We start from the raw sequence: 21,782 nt of genomic DNA, 5'->3' as shown, positions 1-21,782 counted from the left end.
GTTAATAATGATCATAATCGTCATAATGAGCAAGCAGCCCTACACATAACCTATTATTCCAAAACAGGAGGATGTGTGGTGGAATATGTCACTACTATTAACAGTTGTAGGCTAGTTGAAAATTTGAGCACAGCAGGGAAGTCCTATTAAAATGGAGCAGGAGGTACAACTTAACACAAAGAGTGATGGGAGAGTGGAACAAGCTACCCAGCCGTACAGTTGACGGTGATACCTTTGCTTCTTTGAGAAAAAGACTGGATTAATTCTGGGTTCAATTAGCTTCAAGAATAAAACAAATGCTCCCCTTTATTTTTGTAGAATTGTTGATGTTCTTATAATTGTAAATCTGACAACTACAGATACGTCTTTAACAAAATTAATTTAGGGCAAATAAAAAACAATTGCAGGAGATGATTTTAAGCTTACAGTAACACCGGGACCTCAGAAGTACATTTAACACCTTATAAACTCCATAAATAATCAAAATCTTTCAGAATAAATACATCCGTCTCTTTGAGGTCCCCCAGTCAGGTAGTGAATTTCAAGCAAAGGTTCAAACATTAAAACAAAGCAACTTTTTAGACCATCTCGAGGATAAAGTTTTAGAAAGGGAAAAGATTAGAAATATTTTTTAATACTCTTCAAAAGCGTTTGCTGACGATACATCTGAGCACGGTTGAAGTTTGTTACTGAGTGAAAGTTGTATTTCACTACCCAGACACTGCCTAGATCAGATCGTCCCTCCTAACTTAGCAACTGGTCAAGGAGGAATCAGGGGAGGGAGAGTACTGTAAGGCCAACTTTGAAAGAGCTGCAGAGTTCTATGTCTCAGATGGCAATAAATATCCAAAAGCCAACAATATCCCCATCAGTACACAAAACTGACCTCTGTTAGCCGGCAAACCCATCCATAACCCTGCATGGAGCTTGCAACAACATATTGTAACGCAACGGGGGCTCAAGAGCCCAGCCCCGTGAGCTAAAGAGAGATCTCTCTACAGCCCAGTAGCTGTAGTCCTGCTATCACAGGGAAGGGCGGTGACATCACCTGCTCTGGTACGCCGGCTCTTACACAGTGCCTGTCGGCCGTAAGCGTTACACTCTCCCCTGCTTAAATCGCCGTTCCCGGCGAAGGGCTATCCCACCCCGCTCTGACACCAATGTAACGTAACGGGGGCTCAGGCGGGCGCCCTTGCCGCATCTGGTCGGCCCCATCCCGACTGGAGGCTCGAACCCGGGACTTCCGCGTCTCTCTGCAGCGACCTAGCCCCGTGAGCTAAAGAGAGATCTCTCTACAGCCCAGTAGCTGTAGTCCTGCTATCACAGGGAAGGGCGGTGACGTCACCTGCTCTGGTACGCCGGCTCTTACACAGTGCCTGTCGGCCGTAAGCGTTACAATATTCAAGTGGTGATGCTGCAAACATGTGGCTAAAGTTGTTGTGGTCAGACGAGACACAAATTGTTCTTTTGATTTAATAATAATTGCTTACACTTACACTTTCTGGACACTCCACTCAAAGCGTTTTACAGGTAATGGGGACTCCCCTCCACCACAACAAATGTGCAGCATCCACCTGGATGCGATGGCAGCCATAGTGTGCCAGCACGCTCACTACACACCAGCTATCGGTGGGGAGGAGAACAGAGTGATGATTCATAAATGGGGATTGTTAGGAGGCCATGACTGGTAAAGGCCAATGGGAAATTTGGCCAGGAAGCCAGGGTAATATCCTTAAGATCCTGGATTTTTAAATCAGGGCCTCAGTTTTACATCTCATCTAAAGGACAGCGCCTTTCTACAGTATAGTGTCCCTGTCACTATACTGGGGCATTAGGACCCACACAGACTGCAGGGCAAGCATTACTACTAGCCCCACTAATACCTCTTCCAGCAGCAACCTTAGTTTTTCCCAGGAGGTCTACAATACAGGTAATGACCAGGCTCACGCCTGCTGAGCTTCAGGGGACTGCCAGTTGAGAGTTGCAGGCTGATATGGCTGCTGGCCTAAGGTATAAATGCAAAGCGTTGTCTTTGGTGCAAACTCAACACCATCCCTTCGGACAAGCACGGTGGAGGCAGCATTATGTTAACACTGTATTTTCTTCACTTGAAATGAACACACACGGGTTTGGGTCTCGCTCTCTTTGGGTGCAGAGAGGAACCGTTCTGTCATTTCCCCGGTCGTGATGCAGGTCTCGGTGATCCTGAGGAACTCCAGCAGGGCGCGCTCGAAGAAGCCAAGTCTGTCGGCTCTGAATGCGATCCGACCCGGATTCAAACTGAGTTTTTAAATATCTGTTTAGGTGGCTTTTATTTTGAAAGGTGCTGACAAGCTAGAGTCGCTTAATGTAGCTAGCGTCACGCTACTTTGCGGGTCAGGTTGCGGGTGAAGGTGAACTCGCGCGCGCCGGTCTCTTTGCAGTAGCGGATGAAGTGCATCGGGAAGATTTATTTTATCCCCCGGGTGCCCACGCGTAATTTCTGCTCCGGGCAGACAAAGCTGAGTAAATTAAACCTTCTGCCTCTGACAGGCGTACGGGGCAGCCAAAGAGAAATCCTTGAAAACGGTGCTGAGGGTTTCATCTTGCGGCGGTACACAGATGTTCTGCGTGTGGCCCGTCGCCTGCAGGACAAGAGCTAAAGTTGTTTTTTTTTTTTCTAATTAACGAGAAGAGCTGATTATCAATACAGAACACTTTCGATAGGCGAGAGTTACTCTGGGCAATTTATATAAAAAAAGACTCATAACGCTATTAGGGTGACTGGACTGTTCGTTTTGCTTCTTCGTTTAGTGAGTGTAAGACAAATAATTTCGATGGGATACCCATTTTTCGAAATCTCCTGCCATGCAATGCTCCAGCAGAACTCCCTCACTAGTTTATTTCCCTATAGTAGTTACGCACTATTAAACCTTAAATTTAAGCCTATACCAGACCCTATAGCTGCAAGGTCCGCCGTAGCGCAGTGAAAACAGACGGGAAGCGCAGCTTCTCAAACTAGATTCCAAAACTATAACGCTCAGAAACAACACGATGCCCCTCCAGAAAACCACGTCCATAAACAGATGTAATTATGAGAACAGTAAATACGGGTTCCAGATTACAAAATTGCAAGTGTGTAGTCTCACTCTCTGTACTTCAACGTAAGTCTTCAGCTCAAATACAAGTGAAAGCTCCACGACAGTAATTAAAATGCATGTGTATTCACTCAGTAATTAATAAGACAAGCAATCAGATCATTCGGGCATATGCACTGATATCGGAAAAACTTAGTTACAGCCTATTACGGTAACGCTTAAAGAACTGTTCTTCGTGACGATTCCGTCCGGAATCCTCACCTTGCGTAATAAAAAGCTTAACATATATTTAAATCCGAAAGAAAATAAGACAATTATGGCATAATACCTAGCAATAAAGGTAACAGTCACACATTGTACAATTGGGATCGCCAGTTAATTCACTGTAATTTCACATACTATATACTATATACATACGACCCGATATAATAACATTAAATGTACAATTAAATTGTAGATAAATGCTAAACATGTCACGTTTTTCACATTGAAAATCTATAAAATACCATTGTACATTATTAGTAAAAACAATTCAATTGCAGAACCGGTTGTCAAACCGGTAATACCCGTTACTGTGTGTCCCTTAAAACAGCCAGAAACAATTCAGTCACGTTCCTGTTTGAATTGGAACGAGAGCAGAGTGTGAGGAAACAGATTTTATTAGATAATGTCGACGTGGAAAAGGCAGATCTAGTATATGGGTACTATTACACTGTACCATCTCGTTGTTTACATTGTTATTGTTATTGTAATTGTATTTCCTGTCTATTGTCTTGTCTGTTCTATATAAACTGCACCTGAGAGAATAATGAGAAACACTTTATACTTTTATCCCTGTGTAAGTATAATGACAAATAAAATTGAATTGAATTGAATCGAATCTAGTTTAACCTGTTATAGTTCTTTTGAACAAGCTACAACTGTATGATTACAAATAGAGCTGTAAATATATTTATATTTTCAGAAATATTTTAATAAAATTCTACATAAAATATGAATTCTTAAGTTTTAGGGAGAAGGTAAGCAAAGTAAACGATGTCTTTGGACTGGTTAATGGAAAGAGGCCAGTACAGATAAGGGGTTTCAGGAGATATTGCTACTTTAGAAGTCTTTCAGACCGAAGAAGAACAACCGGATACGCTCCCATTGTCAGTTCTACTGGGACAGGCAAAATTATTTGTGCTAAAATAGTTTAAGTTGTTAACAGAGAAAACGACGAGGGGTACATGATTCAAGTGTTCAAAATCACCAGGGGCTTTGACAAAAGCATAAGACAAAAGAAAACTAAGCTAAAGTGCCTTTAAACAAAGAAAAGAAGGCACACATTTACACAAAGGGTAGTGGGGGTCTGGAACAAGCAGCTCAGCCCTTTTGTTGAAGCCGATATATTAGCTTCTGCAAGAAACGCCTGGATGAGATCCTCGAAAAAATTAGCTACTAAACCCCTAAACGGGTTTTTATTTAGAGTTTTAACATTATTCAAAAAAAGTAATTTTCAAAACCAAATTTATGATGTGAGGATTCACTGGATGTTAATATTAACCTGCTGATTATAATCTGTGTGTTTTTTTTTTCTTTCGTTTCCGTTGAGCTCCCATCCGCTGAAGTTAGCTTGGTGAATCTGCGTGGCCACAAGGCACGTAGCAGGTCTTGAAAACAACCGTACGGGACGTTTGAAGCGTCGCCCTCCGCGTCGGGCAGCAGGTGGCGCTACTGGGCCTTCGGCGTTTCGGAGCCTGCGCAGAGAGAAGCCTCTTCGTTTCCTCGCCGGGCTTGTTGTTTTCCCAGGAAGCCGGAAGAAGCGACCTGTAGTTTGGGTCGGAATCGGCGTCCGGTCGGGTAGAATCAGGTAAGACGGGACAGGGTTTTCCGAACTCTGCTGAGAAGCGGAGGAAACCGGCGGGTTCGCCGTCCGATGTTGGTTTCAGCCCCGGGCATTCAAGCGCGCACACGTCGGTCTGTTGTTCCTGAGTTACACAAGCGGCTTTCGTGGGTTCGGGTTCAGATCTTGGCAGTTTGGAGTTGAGGTTGGCCGCCGGGGCATGTTCGGAAAGTGACGGGTTTCCAGGCACCGGGCGCGCGCTAAGCTCGGTTCCGGTGTCAGGAGGTTCCGTTCGGGTGCCGAGGCTCTCCGGCTCCCAACCGAGCTGGTCTCCCTGGATCGGTGCGGGGCAGGCGGCCGGATCTCGCCGAGCCAACACAAAAGCCACCATCCGGCCTTTCGGGTGGGAATATCCGTGGATCTGAGAAGGAAAATCGCCGTCGCATCTGCTGAGCGAAGTTGCCCTCGGAGTGTCAGGCATCTGCAGTTTGTGCAGCTGCGTGACACAAGTATAATAACATATAGTAGGCAGTCGCCGGCTTAATACTGCATTGGTGCCCTCTACAGACAGAGCGTTGTTCACTAATCCATGCCGTCGATTGAAGCATACCTATTGAGCAGTGATATGTTTTAGATGTGACTGATCCTAGCTCTGACTGTCCGGCATGTGACGAATACTGTACCCCCAGACCGAACCCAGTTATTCCCTTTGAAGTCTTTACTGGTCCTACTCGCTCAAGTCAGATTGGTCATTTATTTCTGTATTATTTAGATGATAGCTCTTAAGGTCGTGACTGTGATCGACGGTGGAAATCAGAATAAGCATTGTTATTAAAACAGAAGCCTATTTCTGTGCTGTGTGGATGTTAATTCTGTGCTGGAAATATTGTCTGGTTTCCTGATTTTTGGATCAATCTGCAAATGCTCTCCAAGATGTTTGCTTCTTTGTCTTGTTCCTGAGCTGCACAGTGGCGCAGTGGTTAGTGTTGCTGACTCAGCTCTGGGGACCTGGGTTCAATTCTGGACCAGGGGGATAATCTGTGTGTATATTCTCCCTTTGGTTGTGTGGGTTTCCTCCAGGTGCTCTGGTATCTTCTTTCAGTCCAAAGACCTACTGGTAGGGTTAATTGGCTTCAGGGGAAAGTGGCCCTGGTGTGAGTGTATGTCTGTCTGCCTGCCCTGCGATGGACTGGTGTCCTGTTCAGGGTGTATCCTGCCTTGAGCCCATTGCTTGCTGGGAGAGACTACAGCTCCACAGTGACCCTGTATTGGACAAAGCAGTTAGGAAATAGATGGATTTATTGTTATTTTTACACCATATGTACACTGTACAGTGTAATATGTAATAAACTTATAATATGACTGTACAGTAATAAGCTGAGTTTTCTTTTACTCAGTGCTGTCTGTATACACTCAGGAGGTGAGAGTAAAGATTAATTAGACACTTTAATAAAAACAAAGCGTCGACCTTAGAGGACTTCTATAGTCGCAGCACACTCTTGGGGGATTTACTGAGGTTGAATCCCCCACCCCCAAGGTGATACATTTTCCAAATCTGGCTTTGTCCCTTAAAAGCCCAATGCTGGAGTGCAGCTTCAGTCCAGACAGCGTATGCAGCCTCAGACAGGACAGTTTGGCAGTTGTGGGTGAATGTTTATGTGTTTGAAAAGAAGAATGGGAGCAAAGTACAACATGTGCAATTCCAGCATAAACAAAGCCCCCAGCTACGTCCGTGCTTCTTATTTCTGATGCGGAGACTTGCCCGTTTCAGCTGTCATCTTATCGGCCTGTACGTTGTTGGCAGCGATGACCTTGATGGTTTGTGGGTCAAAAGAAGCTTTAAGCTTTGCTTTGTAGAATGACGTTAATGTGTGACGTTTGTTCTCTGACTGCTCACTTGCCACTTTGGGACTATAAATGCATTAGATGCCCACACAGCCCCGCCACTTTAGAATGAGCGCCGTGGAATTGTCTGGTTTTCCGTGTTCAGCTCCACCAGGTACGTTGGCATGTTTGTGTCTGCTCCGTTTTGTGCTTGGTAGCTCTTTGGCAGCGTTTATTTGACAGCATCATACCTCTCTTTAAAAGAGAGTCTTAGCTACATCTGTATATAGCTCTTTGTATTCATTGTGCTCTGGGTGCAGTACATGTTTTTATCACCATTAACTGCAATTCAAAGTATTGGAGTTGTGAGTTGGGTTTTTTCACGCTCAAGGGGTTTATGTTCTGTTCTGTTAGGAGATGACCAATTACCGTTTCTTTTACAAAGTCAGTTCTTATTTTACTTTAACAGACCTTGAGGGAGTTTGGTCACCGATACAGAGCTGTATGGTTTAAGTATCTGTTTAAATATTCCTTACATATTTAATACAAAGACTAGAACCTTGAATATGTGCTGATATATAGCACAGTAAGTCAAAATAGAGAAAACGCCAATATAAAGTGTATTAACAGGGTGTTAGGCCACCATGTCCCACCAGTGCAGCTTCAGTGCCCCTTGGCATAGATTCTACAAGAGTCTGGAACTGGACTGGAGGAGTCAGACACCACTTCAGGAAACGAAACCTTTATTCGAAAAAATGCTTACTCTTGTTCTCGGCCTCCGAGATCCCAACATTCAAAGCACAGAGAAGAGAAGACACTGGTCACAAAGCCGTTTGAGACCATTCTGGGCAATTTTCTGCCCCATCACTAGTACAGTAAATGGATACTCCCAGAAACGTGGGAATAAAATACCATGTTAGCTCCGGTTGATCAATTAAGTGTGGATGTGGAAGCAGTGCATCTCATTGGCCATCTGGGGTCCCTGTTGTGGCCGACCAGGGCTGATGTGTCAGTGGCGTGGCGGCAGGGGTTGTGATCTTGCTGTGTGTCTGTGTCTGTCCGCAGCAAGAAAGGGTGCCCTGTACGTGGGGCACAGCGGTCAGGCCAGGCAAGAGGGCGATCTCCCCATGTCGGCCAGGAACGGCTCGGCAAGCGATGAAGAGTGCCGTATCACCGAGGTGTGCCGCGCCCCCGAGGATGTGGAGCTGACAGAGCTGGGCCCCCTGCTGGAGGAGTCCGGGGGGCCAGGCAAGGCACAGGGGGCCACAGCTGGGGTGAGTCCTCTGGACCTGGGGGGGGGGAGGGAGATGCAGAGGGTCTCAGACACTGGAGCTCCAGTCAGAGAAAGCTAGCGAAGCTAACTGTGTGACTGAACACAACTTCCCAGTGCGTTTTATATACAGCTCCTCAGGTCTACGGAAGCTTTTTTGCGCCACAGAGGAAAAAAAAAGTTTAACACAGTCTTGCATTTAAACTAAAAACTTTTCTGAGTTTATACAAGTAAACATTGCCTTAAAACGGGATAATTAATTTGCGAACAATATCGCCTGCTATAATGTCGCAATATATATATATACAATAGTATTGTCCCATACACACTAGCATGGACTTTAAGAACAGAAGAATATGGTGACACTCCTTTTTGCACAAAAGAATTAAGCGACAGGAGCGCGTGGAGTTCTTTTTGTATACATGAAGTAGAACTCCTTGCTAGTGAGCATTCCTGGGTTAAAAGAGTCTCGGTTTTGCCGTTTCTGTGAAAAGTAGAAATCACGTGGCTTTCCAAACATGTTATTCTACATGTAAAACTGCAGAAAAAAAGGAACTGTACATAGGTTTTTGCCTTCTCTGTAAACATTGAACGGAATACATTTATGATGACTTGACAGTAAGACGTCTACCTATTGCTGGCTTACTGTAACTGGTATTATTGTTGGTAATCATTGGTAGACCAAGCCAACGATGTACTAACAACTGTATCATGGGTTGTGTGCCGTCCTGTTTTTGTTTTGGCATTCCCCTATCATTTTTACATTCCATTTGCATTTACATTTGCCAATGGACACAGAAATACTGTTTCTTCTTCCTTTAAATGACATGTTTCCTGCATTTTGCTTTTTTATTACAAATTCAAATGGATTTGATATGAGCATAGTGTAGTCCAAAAACCTTTGAGGGCTTTATGCTTAAAGAGTCAACAATTAACCAACAATAACAGTATTGTTCACATATTAATCACATTTGAGCTGTATGTTAGCTCGTTTAAATGCAATACTGTCTCTTACAAATGCAAAAGGTTTCAAGTTTAAAAGCAGCACAATCTTATATGAACACAAAAAATATATTTTTCTCCGTGGCTCTAATAAGCTTCCATACGGGTCTGGTGTTTTGCTTGTATTTTATTTGTGTTTTTAGTATAGACTGATAAGAATCAGAGTTTTATCATAGGGGGAGGTTCAATTCTGATCTTTTTTCTGATCCACGCCTCTCTGATTGAGGGGAACGTAAAAAACACAAAAGGCCTTTAGCAAAGATGTACTCCGCCCAGAAGTAGCTGAGCAGATTCAGACCATCACTTTACCAGTGACTGGTGTTGAAAGGTCCCTGACACAACAGCTAAGCAGCACACAGCTCTCTGCTTGCATATGACATGTCTAAACAGGTTTCTCCTCCTTCAGTGCCAGATGGATAGAATTGTAATGCAAAGGGGATTGTGGGAAAACACAATACAACATAGACATGGGCATGCCTTTAGTGAGGACATCTGGCAAATAGTAATGCAACTGAAATCAGGAGCAGAAAATTGGTGAGACCACACACGACGATGCAACATGAAAGAGGAAGGGGCGTAGTCGGCATCCAGAACAGGATGAACAACAAACTGTACCCAGTATCTCCTTGATAGAAGCTTGAGGACTGTTACAGATGACAGGAGGCCAGCTAACTTTTGCTAGTTAACTAGTTAACCTGCTCTTAACTAATTAATGTGAGGATCTCATCTAGCTGTTTTGGGTATATCGGGTTGAACAGCATGACTGGGTAGCTTGTACCAGACTCCCACAACTCTTTGTGTACAGAGTTTTCCATCTTAAATGAGCTTCCTTTTAGGTGACACACGTGTCCACCGGCTTGTACTATATTAATCCTACAGTCTGTGGGGTTGACAGTTCGGAGTGAGTGGATTATTACAAGAATGGTAAAAGTAGGGGGAAGGTTGCAGAAATAGCAGTAATTGCTTGCATTCATCCCAAAGGATCTCAAAGTACTGTACATATAGGTGGGAGACAGAATCCCACCATTGAAGTGTAGCATCCACCTGGGCCTGACTGCCATTTTGCTCCAGCAGCAGCTCCGCCACACAGCAGATCAAATGGAGGAGTGGGATCTGATCATATTACTAGTCGGATTAAGGGAGAAATAAGGCCCACGTTCACCATAGTAAACCGTTGTAAGGATCACTTGCCTGCTTGCAGGGGCTAATGTGGCTTTGTGCCTCTGCAGGGGCCAGCAGGGGCAGCAGCCTGCCCTGAGGAGGAAGAGGAGGAGGAGGAGGAAGGAGTGAGAGTGATTACACTGCCGCTGCAGGCCCATCATGCCATGGAGAAGATGGAGGAGTTTGTGTACAAGGTAGGCAGTCGGTGCCGTGCTGGCACCAGGCTGGGTGTGCTTGAACCAGTGCCCACATGACGGGCACTCAGCTTTAATGAGAACAAGCAGTGCCAGAAGCCTCACACACGTGCTCTGATTTGTGCTCAAGCAACTTTTCCATGTCTCAAGCCTACATGCAGTATCTCAGAGAGCTTTGTGCCCAAGCTAAGCGTGTTGCCCAGCAAAGACTGAATGTTCCATAGATTCCCACCTGGGGAGTATACTATTCTGCCGCTTTTAAAAGTAAACACGTATCAAGAGAGTTTTGGATGATCAGATTTTAAGTCAGTGTCATGATGGGCACATGCATAATGTTATTTAAATTTCAAACAGTGTGCAGACAGAGGTGTTGATTAAGTAATATTGTTCTTTGGTAGAACACGATACTGAACTCAAGTCATGAGATTTCATATAAAGCTTTCTACAGCTTTCACAAAGAGCTTTTGAAATTGCTGAAATTAATTGATTTAAGGACTTGTATGACTAGACGTTGAAAACATATTGTTTTAATGTATACAAGCACAGAAAAAGATCCCCTGCTTGAGTAATGGAGACCGCTAAATTGCGATCAGAATAATTGATAGTGGCCTCAGTTTGAGAGAAGCCGCCCAGAGAATGAGATGTTCGGCTTCAGCAATCGGCAGACTAGTCCGGAGGAACCAGAAATCACTGCTCTGACAGGGATAGGTCACATCCTAGAAAGCAAAGGAATCACTGCTCTTTCCTGAGACTGTCTACAGCACAGGCCAGGAAGAAATAGCCCTAACTTCAACTGAGGCTCTGTCTGCATTGAAAATGAACTGCATGTTTGGAGATTGTTCAGGGGTAGCATTAACAGATGAGAGACAAAAGTGACATTTGTGTGGGCCAGAGAACATTTATTGTCAGGACAGAATTTTGAAGTGTTTAATTCACTTATTCACCAGTGGATTCTGTTTGGCCCGTGCCCGTCCTGACTGAAGAACATATGTGTGAAAAGTGGTGAGAGTTGTGCTGACTGCTGTCTCAGCCAAGTGGTGGGGCTATTGAAGTGTAAAGTGTGAAGAAATCTCCTTTAATTCAAACAAACTCCTCTAATGCAGGTTGAGGGCAGGCTTCTTTCTCCGCCACACATTAACAAAGGGCTTGAGCCAACGGTTTTTCCTTTCCTGCGGGCCTCTCTAGAAACATCCATTTCCTGTGTGGCAATGCAAGAAAACACAGTACTAGGATTACAACGGCACAACATAAAGTCTTGTTTTTGTGAGGGCTTGCCCTTCAACGGGTGTCGGCCACTTCCAGCCAGCCTTTACCTGCTGACTACAGCTACGCAGCTTGAGTGGCAAAACATCCCACAGCAGCCTGTCCTGGGCTGCTCAAGTCTACATGCTGCATTGGGTATAACCCTAACGCAGGATTGGGTTAATGCTCAGTGAGGTTACCTTGACTTATGATTGTAATGTTTTCATTGCACAATGTCATGTTTTGCACTGAAAGCTTACTGAGCGGGACTTCAGTGTAAATGCAGTGTCCCAGTGTTCCTGCTAATAATGGCTGTGTTTTGCAGATGTGGGAAGGACGCTGGAGGGTGATCCCATACCATGTGCTGCCGGAGTGGCTGAAGGACAATGACTACCTGCTGCACGGGCACCGGCCGCCCATGCCTTCCTTCCGGGCCTGCTTCGGCAGCATCTTCAGGATCCACACCGAGACCGGCAACATCTGGACACACCTGCTTGGTGAGCCTCAAAGCACTGCCCCAGACACAGTCACGTAGCCCCATGCTCATCCACCTTGACCTTTCACCTCACGTTCTCAGTTTTCTCTGTTATCTTGCTATCCTCTCTTTCTCACTCCTCTCCCAGTCTCCCCTACGATCACCTTGATTTTCTCTGCCTCTGCCCATCCTTTAAGGCTAAACATCATTTAATCTGCTTCCTCAGGTCTGATCCTGTTCCTGTGCCTGGGTATCCTGACAATGCTGCGCCCCAATGTCTACTTCATGGCGCCCCTGCAGGAGAAGGTGGTGTTCGGGATGTTCTTTCTGGGTGCTGTGCTGTGCCTATGTTTCTCCTGGCTCTTCCATACGGTGTACTGCCACTCCGAGAAAGTGTCCCGCACCTTTTCCAAGTAAGATTGTCTGCCTTGCCCACACCACAGTTTAGGAGTGACACCGCATCAGATCCGTTCACAGTGCAGGAGTAACACCGCATCAGATCCGTTCACAGTGCGGGAGTGACACTGCATCAGATCCGTTCACAGTGCGGGAGTGACACCGCATCAGATCCGTTCATAGTGCAGGAGTAACACCGCATCAGATCCGTTCATAGTGCAGGAGTAACACCGCATCAGATCCGTTCACAGTGCGGGAGTGACACCGCATCAGAGCTGTTCACAGTGCGGGAGTGACACCGCATCAGAGCTGTTCACAGTGCGGGAGTGACACCGCATCAGAGCTGTTCACAGTGCGGGAGTGACACCGCATCAGAGCCGTTCACAGTGCGGGAGTGACACCGCATCAGAGCCGTTCACAGTGCGGGAGTGACACCGCATCAGAGCCGTTCACAGTGCGGGAGTGACACCGCATCAGAGCCGTTCACAGTGCGGGAGTGACACCGCATCAGAGCCGTTCATAGTGCAGGAGTGACACCGCATCGGACCCGTTCACAGTGCAGGAATGACACCGCATCAGTTTAGCAACACATGCATCACTCACTAGTGCAAAGGTACTTTCAGTACTTCAGAAACATCATTATCCAGAGATGCTTCATCCTTTAGTGGGGTACACCAAGGCAATGCCTATCCCAGCAAACACAGAGAGCAAGGATAGATTGCACCCTCGACAGGACACTAGTCCCTGAAGCATTTGCCTCAGTCTAAATTCTCTTCCACTCATTTATTTTCATGTCTCACAGTTGTGATCTCTTTTTTCATCTTTTTAGATCCTTTGTTCAGTCTGTTTCTGCCACACCACTCTAAATGGGCTTGGTACTGTTCAGTGTTTGTTTTTGCTGTATTTGAAATACTGTACTAAAACATTGTTTTTTTTATCTAAAGAATTGCGTTAATTTTTTCAACTTAAGTATCTGTTACTATCCCTAGTAACATAAAGTGCTTAGCAATTTAAAAACATACTTATTTTCTAAATCTGACAGCATAAATGCAAGGCATTAATGCTTTCTAATTAAAAACTACATTTTTTAGGAAGTTCAAGCATTTGGCCACCACCCCAAAGTCTAAAAATGTGCACCTCTCCACTGTGGTTATGGGATTCTAGGTCGCTTTTTCAATTAATTTTTCAATTAATCCTCACAAATGCAAAATGAACAGCTAATTCATGGCCAATTATCCCTTTTAATAGAGAAGTTCCTCCACGTCTAACCAGACTGCAATTAGAGAAAGTCATTAGCGAGTGTCTAAGCTGGCTTTAAAAGAAACAGTTGATTTCAAAAGGGAAAGGTTGATTGATTGTCTCTGTCCCCCTGGCAGGCTGGATTACTCCGGGATCGCCCTGCTGATCATGGGCTCCTTCGTGCCCTGGCTGTACTACTCCTTCTACTGCTCCCCTCAGCCACGCCTCATCTACCTCTCCATTGTCTGCGTGCTGGGCATCGCCGCCATCATCGTGTCGCAGTGGGACCGCTTCTCCACCCCACGCCACCGGCCCACGCGCGCAGGTAAAATCACGTCCCTGCCAGATGGGGGGCACTATAGTGCGAAAGGCTGAGCAGACACGGTAGCCCAACTACCCAAGGGCAGGGGACCTCACAAAACACAGTTCGAAACACACTCCTCAACGGGACCTTTGCTCAGACCAGAACAAACGAGCCCAGAAATACTGATCAACACGCAAACACATACTGCAAAAATAACTTCATTTTTTTACCTATTTTGTGTTTTATCTAGAGGTTATCCTACATAGTACTCATACCATTGTTTTTTCCTGTTTTATGTATTGAGCACAACTGAAATGTGGAGCAGTGGTCTGAATTCATCCTCAGCTGTTAATTTAACACAGTCATGGTTACAGTACTTAGTACTTGTGTGTACAAATGACTGAAAAACATTCCTAACCAGCAGTACACTTACAGTGGTGTGAAAAAGTAAGTACAGCCCATGAAAAGGTTTGTCTTTTTTTACATTTTTGGACAAAAGGATATTTGATTGTCATTTCAAGAACAGTGATAAATAAAGGTGATCTAATTTTAAAAAATAACATTGAAAAGTCACATTGTGCACTCATTTGTACTATTTAAATCAAGAGGAATGCAAAAGACCAAAAGATACTGCAGAAAGTCTCCAAGAACCTCAGGATAACATCAAGGGATTTACAGGCAAGTCTTGCCTCAGTCAGTGTCAAAGTGCATGAGTCAACCATCCCAAAGAGACTGCACAACTTTGCCCTACATGCAAGGTCTGGATGGAAGAAGGCTCTGCTCTCAAAAAACAATATAGAGCACAACTGAAGTTAGCCAGACAACACGTAGGTGAAGATCAGGACTATTGGAACACTGTGCCCTGGACGGATGAGACAAAGATAGAGAGCTGCTTGGCCACAATGCCAGACATCATGTTTGGCGCAAACCAGAAACTGCCTTTGACCAGAAGAACCTCATATCAACTGTAAACCATGGTGGTGGAAGCAGTATGGTTTGGGGCTGTTTTTCTGCCTCAGGGCCTGGCCAGCTTGCCATTAGGAGTCAACTATGAATTCCACATTGTACCAGAGAGTACATGAGGAGAATGTGAGGCCATCTGTCAAAAAACTGAAGCTGAACCGTAAGTGGACCTTGCAGCAAGACAGTGGCTCAAGCAAATCCACAAAAGACTGGCTCAAAAAGTAGAAATGGAGGGTTATGAAATGGCCAAGTCAAAGCTTAACCCCACAGAAATGCTGTGGTGGGGCTTGAAGCGGGCAGAACATGCAAGAAAGCCCTCAAACATCACACAGTCGAAGGAGCTCTGTAAGGAGTGGGCAAACATTTCTCCAAGTTGATGTAGGAGACTGATAGATAATTACAAGAAAGGCCTACAAGGAGTGATTTCTGCCAAAGGGGGCAACACTAGTTGTTGAAGCTAGGGGGTGGACTTATTTTTTCCACAGCAGACAATTGCATTTCTGACTTTTTTTTGTTGAATAAATGATTGCAAAGAATAATTTTAATTATCTTTTAATTAGATCACCTTTATCTATCAATATTGTTGAAATGAAGATCTAATATCCATATATGCAAATATGTTCTCATGGGATGTACTTATTATAGCATCGTATTTGTCATGGTCACTTTAATGTGAATAAATGAGCAAGTAGTATCTCCAGTATCTTGTTTCAGACACTTCCACAGTCTGTTATTGCTGTTCTGTAAATTTTTTAAATGCAGCAGGATAGTAGGACATCATGCACATCCTAAAGATGAGTGTCCTTCTATTCCAGTCCAGACCAGGGCCACATCCCAGCAGGTTTGACACCTGTTTAAATCTTACCCTGCTTGGGACTCCTAAGTGGCTCAACCCCTCAAGGCTCTTACCTGAGCTCCACGGTCCAGGCATTGCAGGTTCACGACCCTAGGCCAAGTTACTAGCCCACTGTGACTGTGATTTCCTGGCAGCCAAACAGTGGTTTCTCAGATAGCAGTAACACAGAGATCCCCGTCACGTCCTGGGTGCTTGCAGACGTTCCTGTGCTGTCACGAGGGACGTGACTCTCCTCGGACAGGAGCTTAGTCTCTTGTTTAGGGCCACGTATCCTGTGGCGCGTCAAAGGAGAACGGGCTCAAAGGCAGGTAGTTCGAAGGAGCCTCGTCTTCCCTGATCTCTACCATCAGTGCTTGAGAGGTCATAGCTGTGAGCCGAAACATGGAAAGCACACAAATGGCAGTTCCAGATTGGATGGATATATAACAATGCTAAAAACACTAGCCTGCTTCAACTAACTGGGTTGTAGACTGTACCCCTCAGGCCCCCCTATCTACCCCCTGGCTTGGCGTGTCTGCTCCCTGTCCCGTGTCTGTCTTTCTGCCCTCTGCTTCAGCGTGTGTTGTCCCCACAGGAGTGTTCATGGGCCTGGGCCTGAGTGGTATCGTGCCCACTATGCACTTCACTATCGCTGAGGGTTTCGTCAAGGCTACCACCGTGGGCCAGATGGGCTGGTTTTTCCTAATGGGCGCCATGTACATTACCGGCGCAGGGCTGTACGCCGCCAGGATCCCCGAGCGTTACTTCCCCGGCAAGTGTGACATCTGGGTAAGACGGCGCTTCTCTTTCCTGTGGAGCTGGAGGTCTGTGCCCCCTGCCCCCACGGGGATGTCCTGTGAGCCGGGTCCAGTCCAGGGAGAGCTCCTAACATACTCATAACATCTATCTGGCACATCACCCAGCAGAAAAAAAGCAAACACGAACACAGCAGCATCTGATGGCTTGGCCTTGCGCCCTTTTCAGGGCCCGATCCATGCACTCTTTCAGTTTTATCCGGGACTGTGCTCGGGTCTCTTGGCTGGCCTGGCTTTCTTGCTTGCTGTCCGGTGTAAGCAGTTTCTCTGCTGTTTCCTTTGAAAAAACATTGTTGACGAGTATATGACTAGACACTAGACATTTTATTCCTAGACTCTATAGCGGTGGCTCTGTGGCTAAGGATCTGCGCCTGTGGCTGGAAAGTTGCCAGTTCAAATCCCGCAGCCGGCAGAGGAATCCTACTCCATTGGGCCCTTGAGCAAGGCCCTTTAACCCCAGCTGCTCCAGGGGCGCTGTACAATGGCTGACCCTAAGCTTCTCTCCCTGTCTGTGTGTCTCATAGAGAGCAAGCTGGGGTATGTGAAAAGACAAATTCCTAATGCAAGACATTGTATAGGGTTAATAAAGTGATATTGTTATTATATAAATGCATGTTGCAAAGTGGCTTTTCAAGCCCTGAACATGTGGTGCGGACTTACTGGAAAATAAAATACACAGGTTTTACAGCAGGAATAAGGGATTTCACTTAATATATCTCACCCTTTGTGATCTGTCACCCCTTGTACCTCTCTCTCTTGTTGCGCTGTTTTCTGTCCTGTTCTTCCTGAAATCCATCTTTTTCCCTCTGCATTCCACGTTTCCTACCTTCAGCTTTTTGCCGCCCAGCTCTTACAATGTTGGCTTTTTTATTTATATCAGATCTGTTTTTTTTTTATCAGTGTTGTGAAGGGAGATTTATATAATGGAAAAGCTCACCTTTTCTCTTGGGTTACAAGTAGAAAGGTTTAGTAAATCCTGGCAGGCCTGGAGTGGGTTTGTAGCTCAATTGAGACCTGATGCTGTTCTGTGAAAGAGGATGAAGCAGACTTTTGTCTGGATTGTTGGTTATTTGTTGTGTTTTTGCTGAATGTATTTATATATAACCTCCCATCTATACTGGCGTAAACAATCTCATCCAAAAATGAAAGATAAAAGCTGTAATTTTTATTTTTTCTTATGTAGTATTGGAAAACTTTCACCATTAAATACAAAGTTCAAAAAAAAAACTCTGCTCTTGGAAAGCAGGGCTTCAGCAGAGGGATTTCACAGTGTCTCATGATCTCACGCTCTGCTTCTTCAGTTTCAGTCTCACCAGATCTTCCACGTGCTGGTGGTGGCGGCTGCCTTCATCCACTTCTACGGCGTGTCCAACCTGCAGGAGTTCCGCTACGGCCTGGAAGGGGGCTGCACCGATGACTCGCTGCTCTGAGAGGACACCGCATCCCCCCCCACCACACACACACACACACACACACACACACACACACACACACGGCAGCCTGCACCCACTGTTCCCAAGTGCCGCTGGGGCTCGCAGGACCCCGTGTAGAATCAGCCTCTCCCTGCCGATATCCTTTCTTGACCGGCCTCGGGCCCTGGAGCGTGGGGGGGCCCTGTGGCATTCTCCCTGGAGCTCCTGCTTGGATCCTCCAGCCTTCGAACGATACATTTCTGGCGGGGGGGGGCTGTGCTGAACAAAAGTACATGGCTCGCCGTGAGGGATCGAGAGATTCGGCGATGCTAAGAGGCGTCCCTTCCGACAGGCATTCCTGGAGGCTGCCGCGTTCCTGTAGGTGTAGCTAGGGAGGCGCGGTGTGATCCGAACCCAAAGGAAAAATTTAGAGAAGGCCTCCATGAGTCCTTCGTGGGGCGCACACCAAGTCGGAAAGGAAATCGGCAGAGAGCAAAGGTGCTGGACAAAGCGTTTTACAAGTCAGCTATGGACGTGCTGGTCTCTCTTGACTCCCTGGGCTCAGGTGTCGGTTTGAGTCTTGGCCGTTCATTCCTGCCTCTTCGTCCTTCAGGTTCGTTTGATCTAGGTATTGTAACGCCGCCCACAGGCTCACACAGAGCCTGCCTTTCAGATCCATACAGCTCTGAATCCCGGCGCGAAAATGCTTTGACGACGCCCTTCAATCCATGAATTCAAAGATCCCCAGTTGATCCTCGAGAGCTGTAATCCTGCAGAGCTCTTGTCTGTTTAAATCGTCACTCTTTCTCCTCTGGAGAAAGGTGTTATAGTGTATCGGTCCAGCTGATTCCTAATGAGATCCTTCTCTTAAGCTGTTGGTGTGAGATTGTGATGGCAGAGGAAATTCGAGAAAGAAGGCGATCGCCTTCTGGAGCAGAAAAGTAGGGCTGAATGGAGACAGGCTTTATATGAGAAAGGGAGAGTGCCATAGCTGTGGTAGTGAATGAGGTACAATGGGATTTTAGATTTTACTTGTAATTGAAGAGGCAGGAATGTGAATCAAGCTAACAGCCAAGAGATAATCAGTAGCGGAGAGGGGGGAATCAGTGGCCATTAAAAAGTTGTTCTTGACAAAAGTCTGTGAAATGGGTTTTTACATTCATTTCCCGTTTTGTTTTTTATGGAAATTCTGCAGGCCGGTTAAAAACGAAGAGGCAGTTGGTTCTCTGTTGTAACTTCATTAGCTCTGATCTTGTCTATGATCATTGGACAGACTGATTAGTGAAGTGTACCCCTCTTTTCAAAACCTGAGTATTTGGCGGGGAACCTGGAGACCGAATTTGGCAGAATTTGTAACGTGACGAACTCTGCTAACTGACGCTCTTCTTGAGCGCCATCATGTAAAAACCTGACTGGAAACACAAGCAGTCAACACTGTCTGTACCTTTCTGGGCTGTCTTAGGCATCTAACGGTTTTCTTCGAAACGCATACTCTGGAAATCACTTCCCCATTGTGGCTTGGGAGGAAATGGAGCAGGTAACTTATTGGCATTGCACAGACTTATAACGCACAAGGTCTTTTCGATGGGCTGTATGGTGCAACACTAATTTTCTTCCCCTGTCCATTTCCTCCCACATCATCAGATATTCATTTTCATAAACTGTATTTGCTAGAGTAGTGAAAATGGTCAATATCAGTCTAATATGCAACAATGTCAGCTGTGTTCGCACACAGCAACGTATTGAATAAGATGCGGGACAATTTAGATGATTTTACTTTAACTGCTGTACATTAGAATGAGATATTGATTTAAGATACAAGGATCCCAGTTAAAACACTGTTTGGAACTGTGAAGACTGATACTGAACTGCTACCTTTTACATCTCAAAACTAGTGCAGATCAAGACGAATGTGGGATGACTCCAGTTTGATGTACTCTAGGAGTTGTTCCCTTTATACATTTTGTCCAGGAAACACTGCATGTACTTTGCAAGATCTAAAGTGCGGTGGGCATCAGTGGAAATTGTAGACATAAACTTCCCTGGTCGCTTAACCCACTTTGTCAGCAAATTATTAACATTGTTACCTTTGATGGGGGAAAAATAAACCATCTGGTGGATTTTAATCTAACTAGTTATTCTCCCCGATGCAGTGTGTTCCCTTAGTATTTTCTGTGCCTTAAGCAAATGGAAATAAAAAAGGGACAAACTTTGTAAAGGTCTGGTGCACTTTAAACACCAGGAGCAGTCAGGGAGCAGCCAGTTCAGAATGTGTTGCAACTAAATCAGTTTGACCTGGATCTTGAGTGACTACATCATTTTTCTCTTTCTTCCATCTGTGGCTTTTTCATTTTGATCTGGCAGTTAGAGTTCATTGAAGCCCATCGATAAGCTTGTTCTGCTGCTGTGCTCGTAGACAGGGGTGTGCCTCTTTTAAGTCTCTTTAAAGCTGGGTGCTTAACAAAGACTTTTTAACACTGCGTTGAACACGCATGGCGTGTCCTTTCATGTAGGCCTGTGATCATCCATTTCTCCCTTCCAGCCACAGCCTGTATATCTAGATGTAAGATGTTCTATTAAATATTTAATAAAGCTTACAGTTAGAAACCATTTCTCTTGTTGCTTTTGTTACCCATCCAAGAAGCCCCTCGCTTCTCTCCTTGATGATTAACCAGTTCAACACTGGGCTCTAGCAGTTGTGATCAGTGATTAATGTATAAGGGGCAGTACAGTGATACAGTGATTAGGATGGGGTTCTCTGGTCTCAATTCTGGACCCGGGGTGCTATCTGTGTGGAGTTTGCATGTTCTCTCTGTGTTTGTGTGAGTTTCCTTTGGGCACTCTAGTTTCTTCCCAGAGTCCAAAAAATATACGGGTAGGTTCATTGGCTTCTGGGAAAATTGGCCCTGGTGGGACTGTGTGTGTACTTGTCTCTGTGCGTGCCCTGTGATTGGCTGGTTTCCTGTCCAGGGTATATCCTGCCTTGCACCAGTTTTATGCCAGGTTAGGTTCTGGCTCCCCTGCAATCCCGAATTGTTAGAAGCCGTTAGAAAATGTATGGATTATTTTGTTACTCTTTACATGTTAAACTCCCAGCCTCTGCCTCCCAACCTCAGGGCATTGGGTTTTCGTCATATCCTTTTCCTTGTCAAAGATTTACAATTACAAATCATAATGCAGCCTCATCTGCTGAAAGGAAAGCATGATTCTGCTGCAAGATGAGCTGTGCCTCTTTTTATTTTTTGGCATCTCGTGTAGGTATGGCAAGTACTTAACAAGGTTCTGAAATAATTACACAGCCCAAAGCTGCATTCTACTATTGCTCTCCATCCTAAAGAATTCCAAAGTTCTTTATAAAGAAATAGGCCCCCTCTTCCTCCAGCATTGAAGCACAGCCCCCACCTGAGAGGCACCACTGGTCGGCACCAGCAGTCCCACTGCACAGCTGGTCAGGGGGAGAAATGAGAAACTGCTTCGACTGAATTAAGGGAAGATACAGGGTAAGCTACATGGTACAAGCCCAGGGTAGAAGTAAGCAGGACACCAGAACTGACACCCCTACTAAACAAAGTCGTTACCTCAGATTAATGTATCACCCGAAGACCAGCACCTCCTGCAGCACGGTGTCCCCGATCATCATCCCAATCGTACTGGGACCTTGGTTTTTGAACAGTGGTCAGGATGGAAGAACACCACCTACTGGCCCAACAACACCACTAACAGCAGCAGCTGGAGCTGTGATTCTCAGCCC

The 21,782-nt window shown here is 45.5% G+C and overlaps 1 protein-coding gene across 2 annotated transcripts; it reads left to right on the top strand.

Moving 5' to 3' along the window:
* The first annotated feature begins 4,599 nt into the window (after window positions 1-4,599).
* On the top strand, window positions 4,600-20,641 carry adipor1a (adiponectin receptor 1a). 2 transcript variants are annotated; one of them, XM_015342296.2, is made up of 8 exons: window positions 4,600-4,926; window positions 7,789-7,997; window positions 10,225-10,350; window positions 11,918-12,089; window positions 12,294-12,480; window positions 13,840-14,027; window positions 16,400-16,593; window positions 17,921-20,641. In XM_015342296.2, the coding sequence occupies exons 2-8, from the start codon at window positions 7,851-7,853 to the stop codon at window positions 18,047-18,049; spliced, it is 1,143 nt and encodes a 380-aa protein (XP_015197782.2). In that variant the 5' UTR covers window positions 4,600-4,926; window positions 7,789-7,850; the 3' UTR covers window positions 18,050-20,641. The 2 variants fall into 2 exon arrangements, with proteins under 2 accessions (XP_015197782.2, XP_015197781.2); XM_015342295.2 differs by lacking the exon at window positions 4,600-4,926 and adding an exon at window positions 6,655-6,898.
* Window positions 20,642-21,782: the final 1,141 nt, after the last annotated feature.

The sequence above is a fragment of the Lepisosteus oculatus genome, chromosome 5 (assembly GCF_040954835.1).
Source record: "Lepisosteus oculatus isolate fLepOcu1 chromosome 5, fLepOcu1.hap2, whole genome shotgun sequence".
Taxonomy (NCBI): Eukaryota; Metazoa; Chordata; class Actinopteri; order Semionotiformes; family Lepisosteidae; genus Lepisosteus; species Lepisosteus oculatus.
This window is presented reverse-complemented; position numbering and strand designations above follow the sequence as displayed.

Bases quoted from the DNA above. Each gene is read 5' to 3' on its own strand.
- adipor1a (XM_015342295.2), top strand. From the start codon at position 6,826: ATGCCCACACAGCCCCGCCACTTTAGAATGAGCGCCGTGGAATTGTCT. The intron at 12,090-12,293 runs GTGAGCCTCAAA...CTGCTTCCTCAG, and splicing joins CATCTGGACACACCTGCTTG to GTCTGATCCTGTTCCTGTGC. The intron at 14,028-16,399 runs GTAAAATCACGT...TTGTCCCCACAG, and splicing joins CCACCGGCCCACGCGCGCAG to GAGTGTTCATGGGCCTGGGC.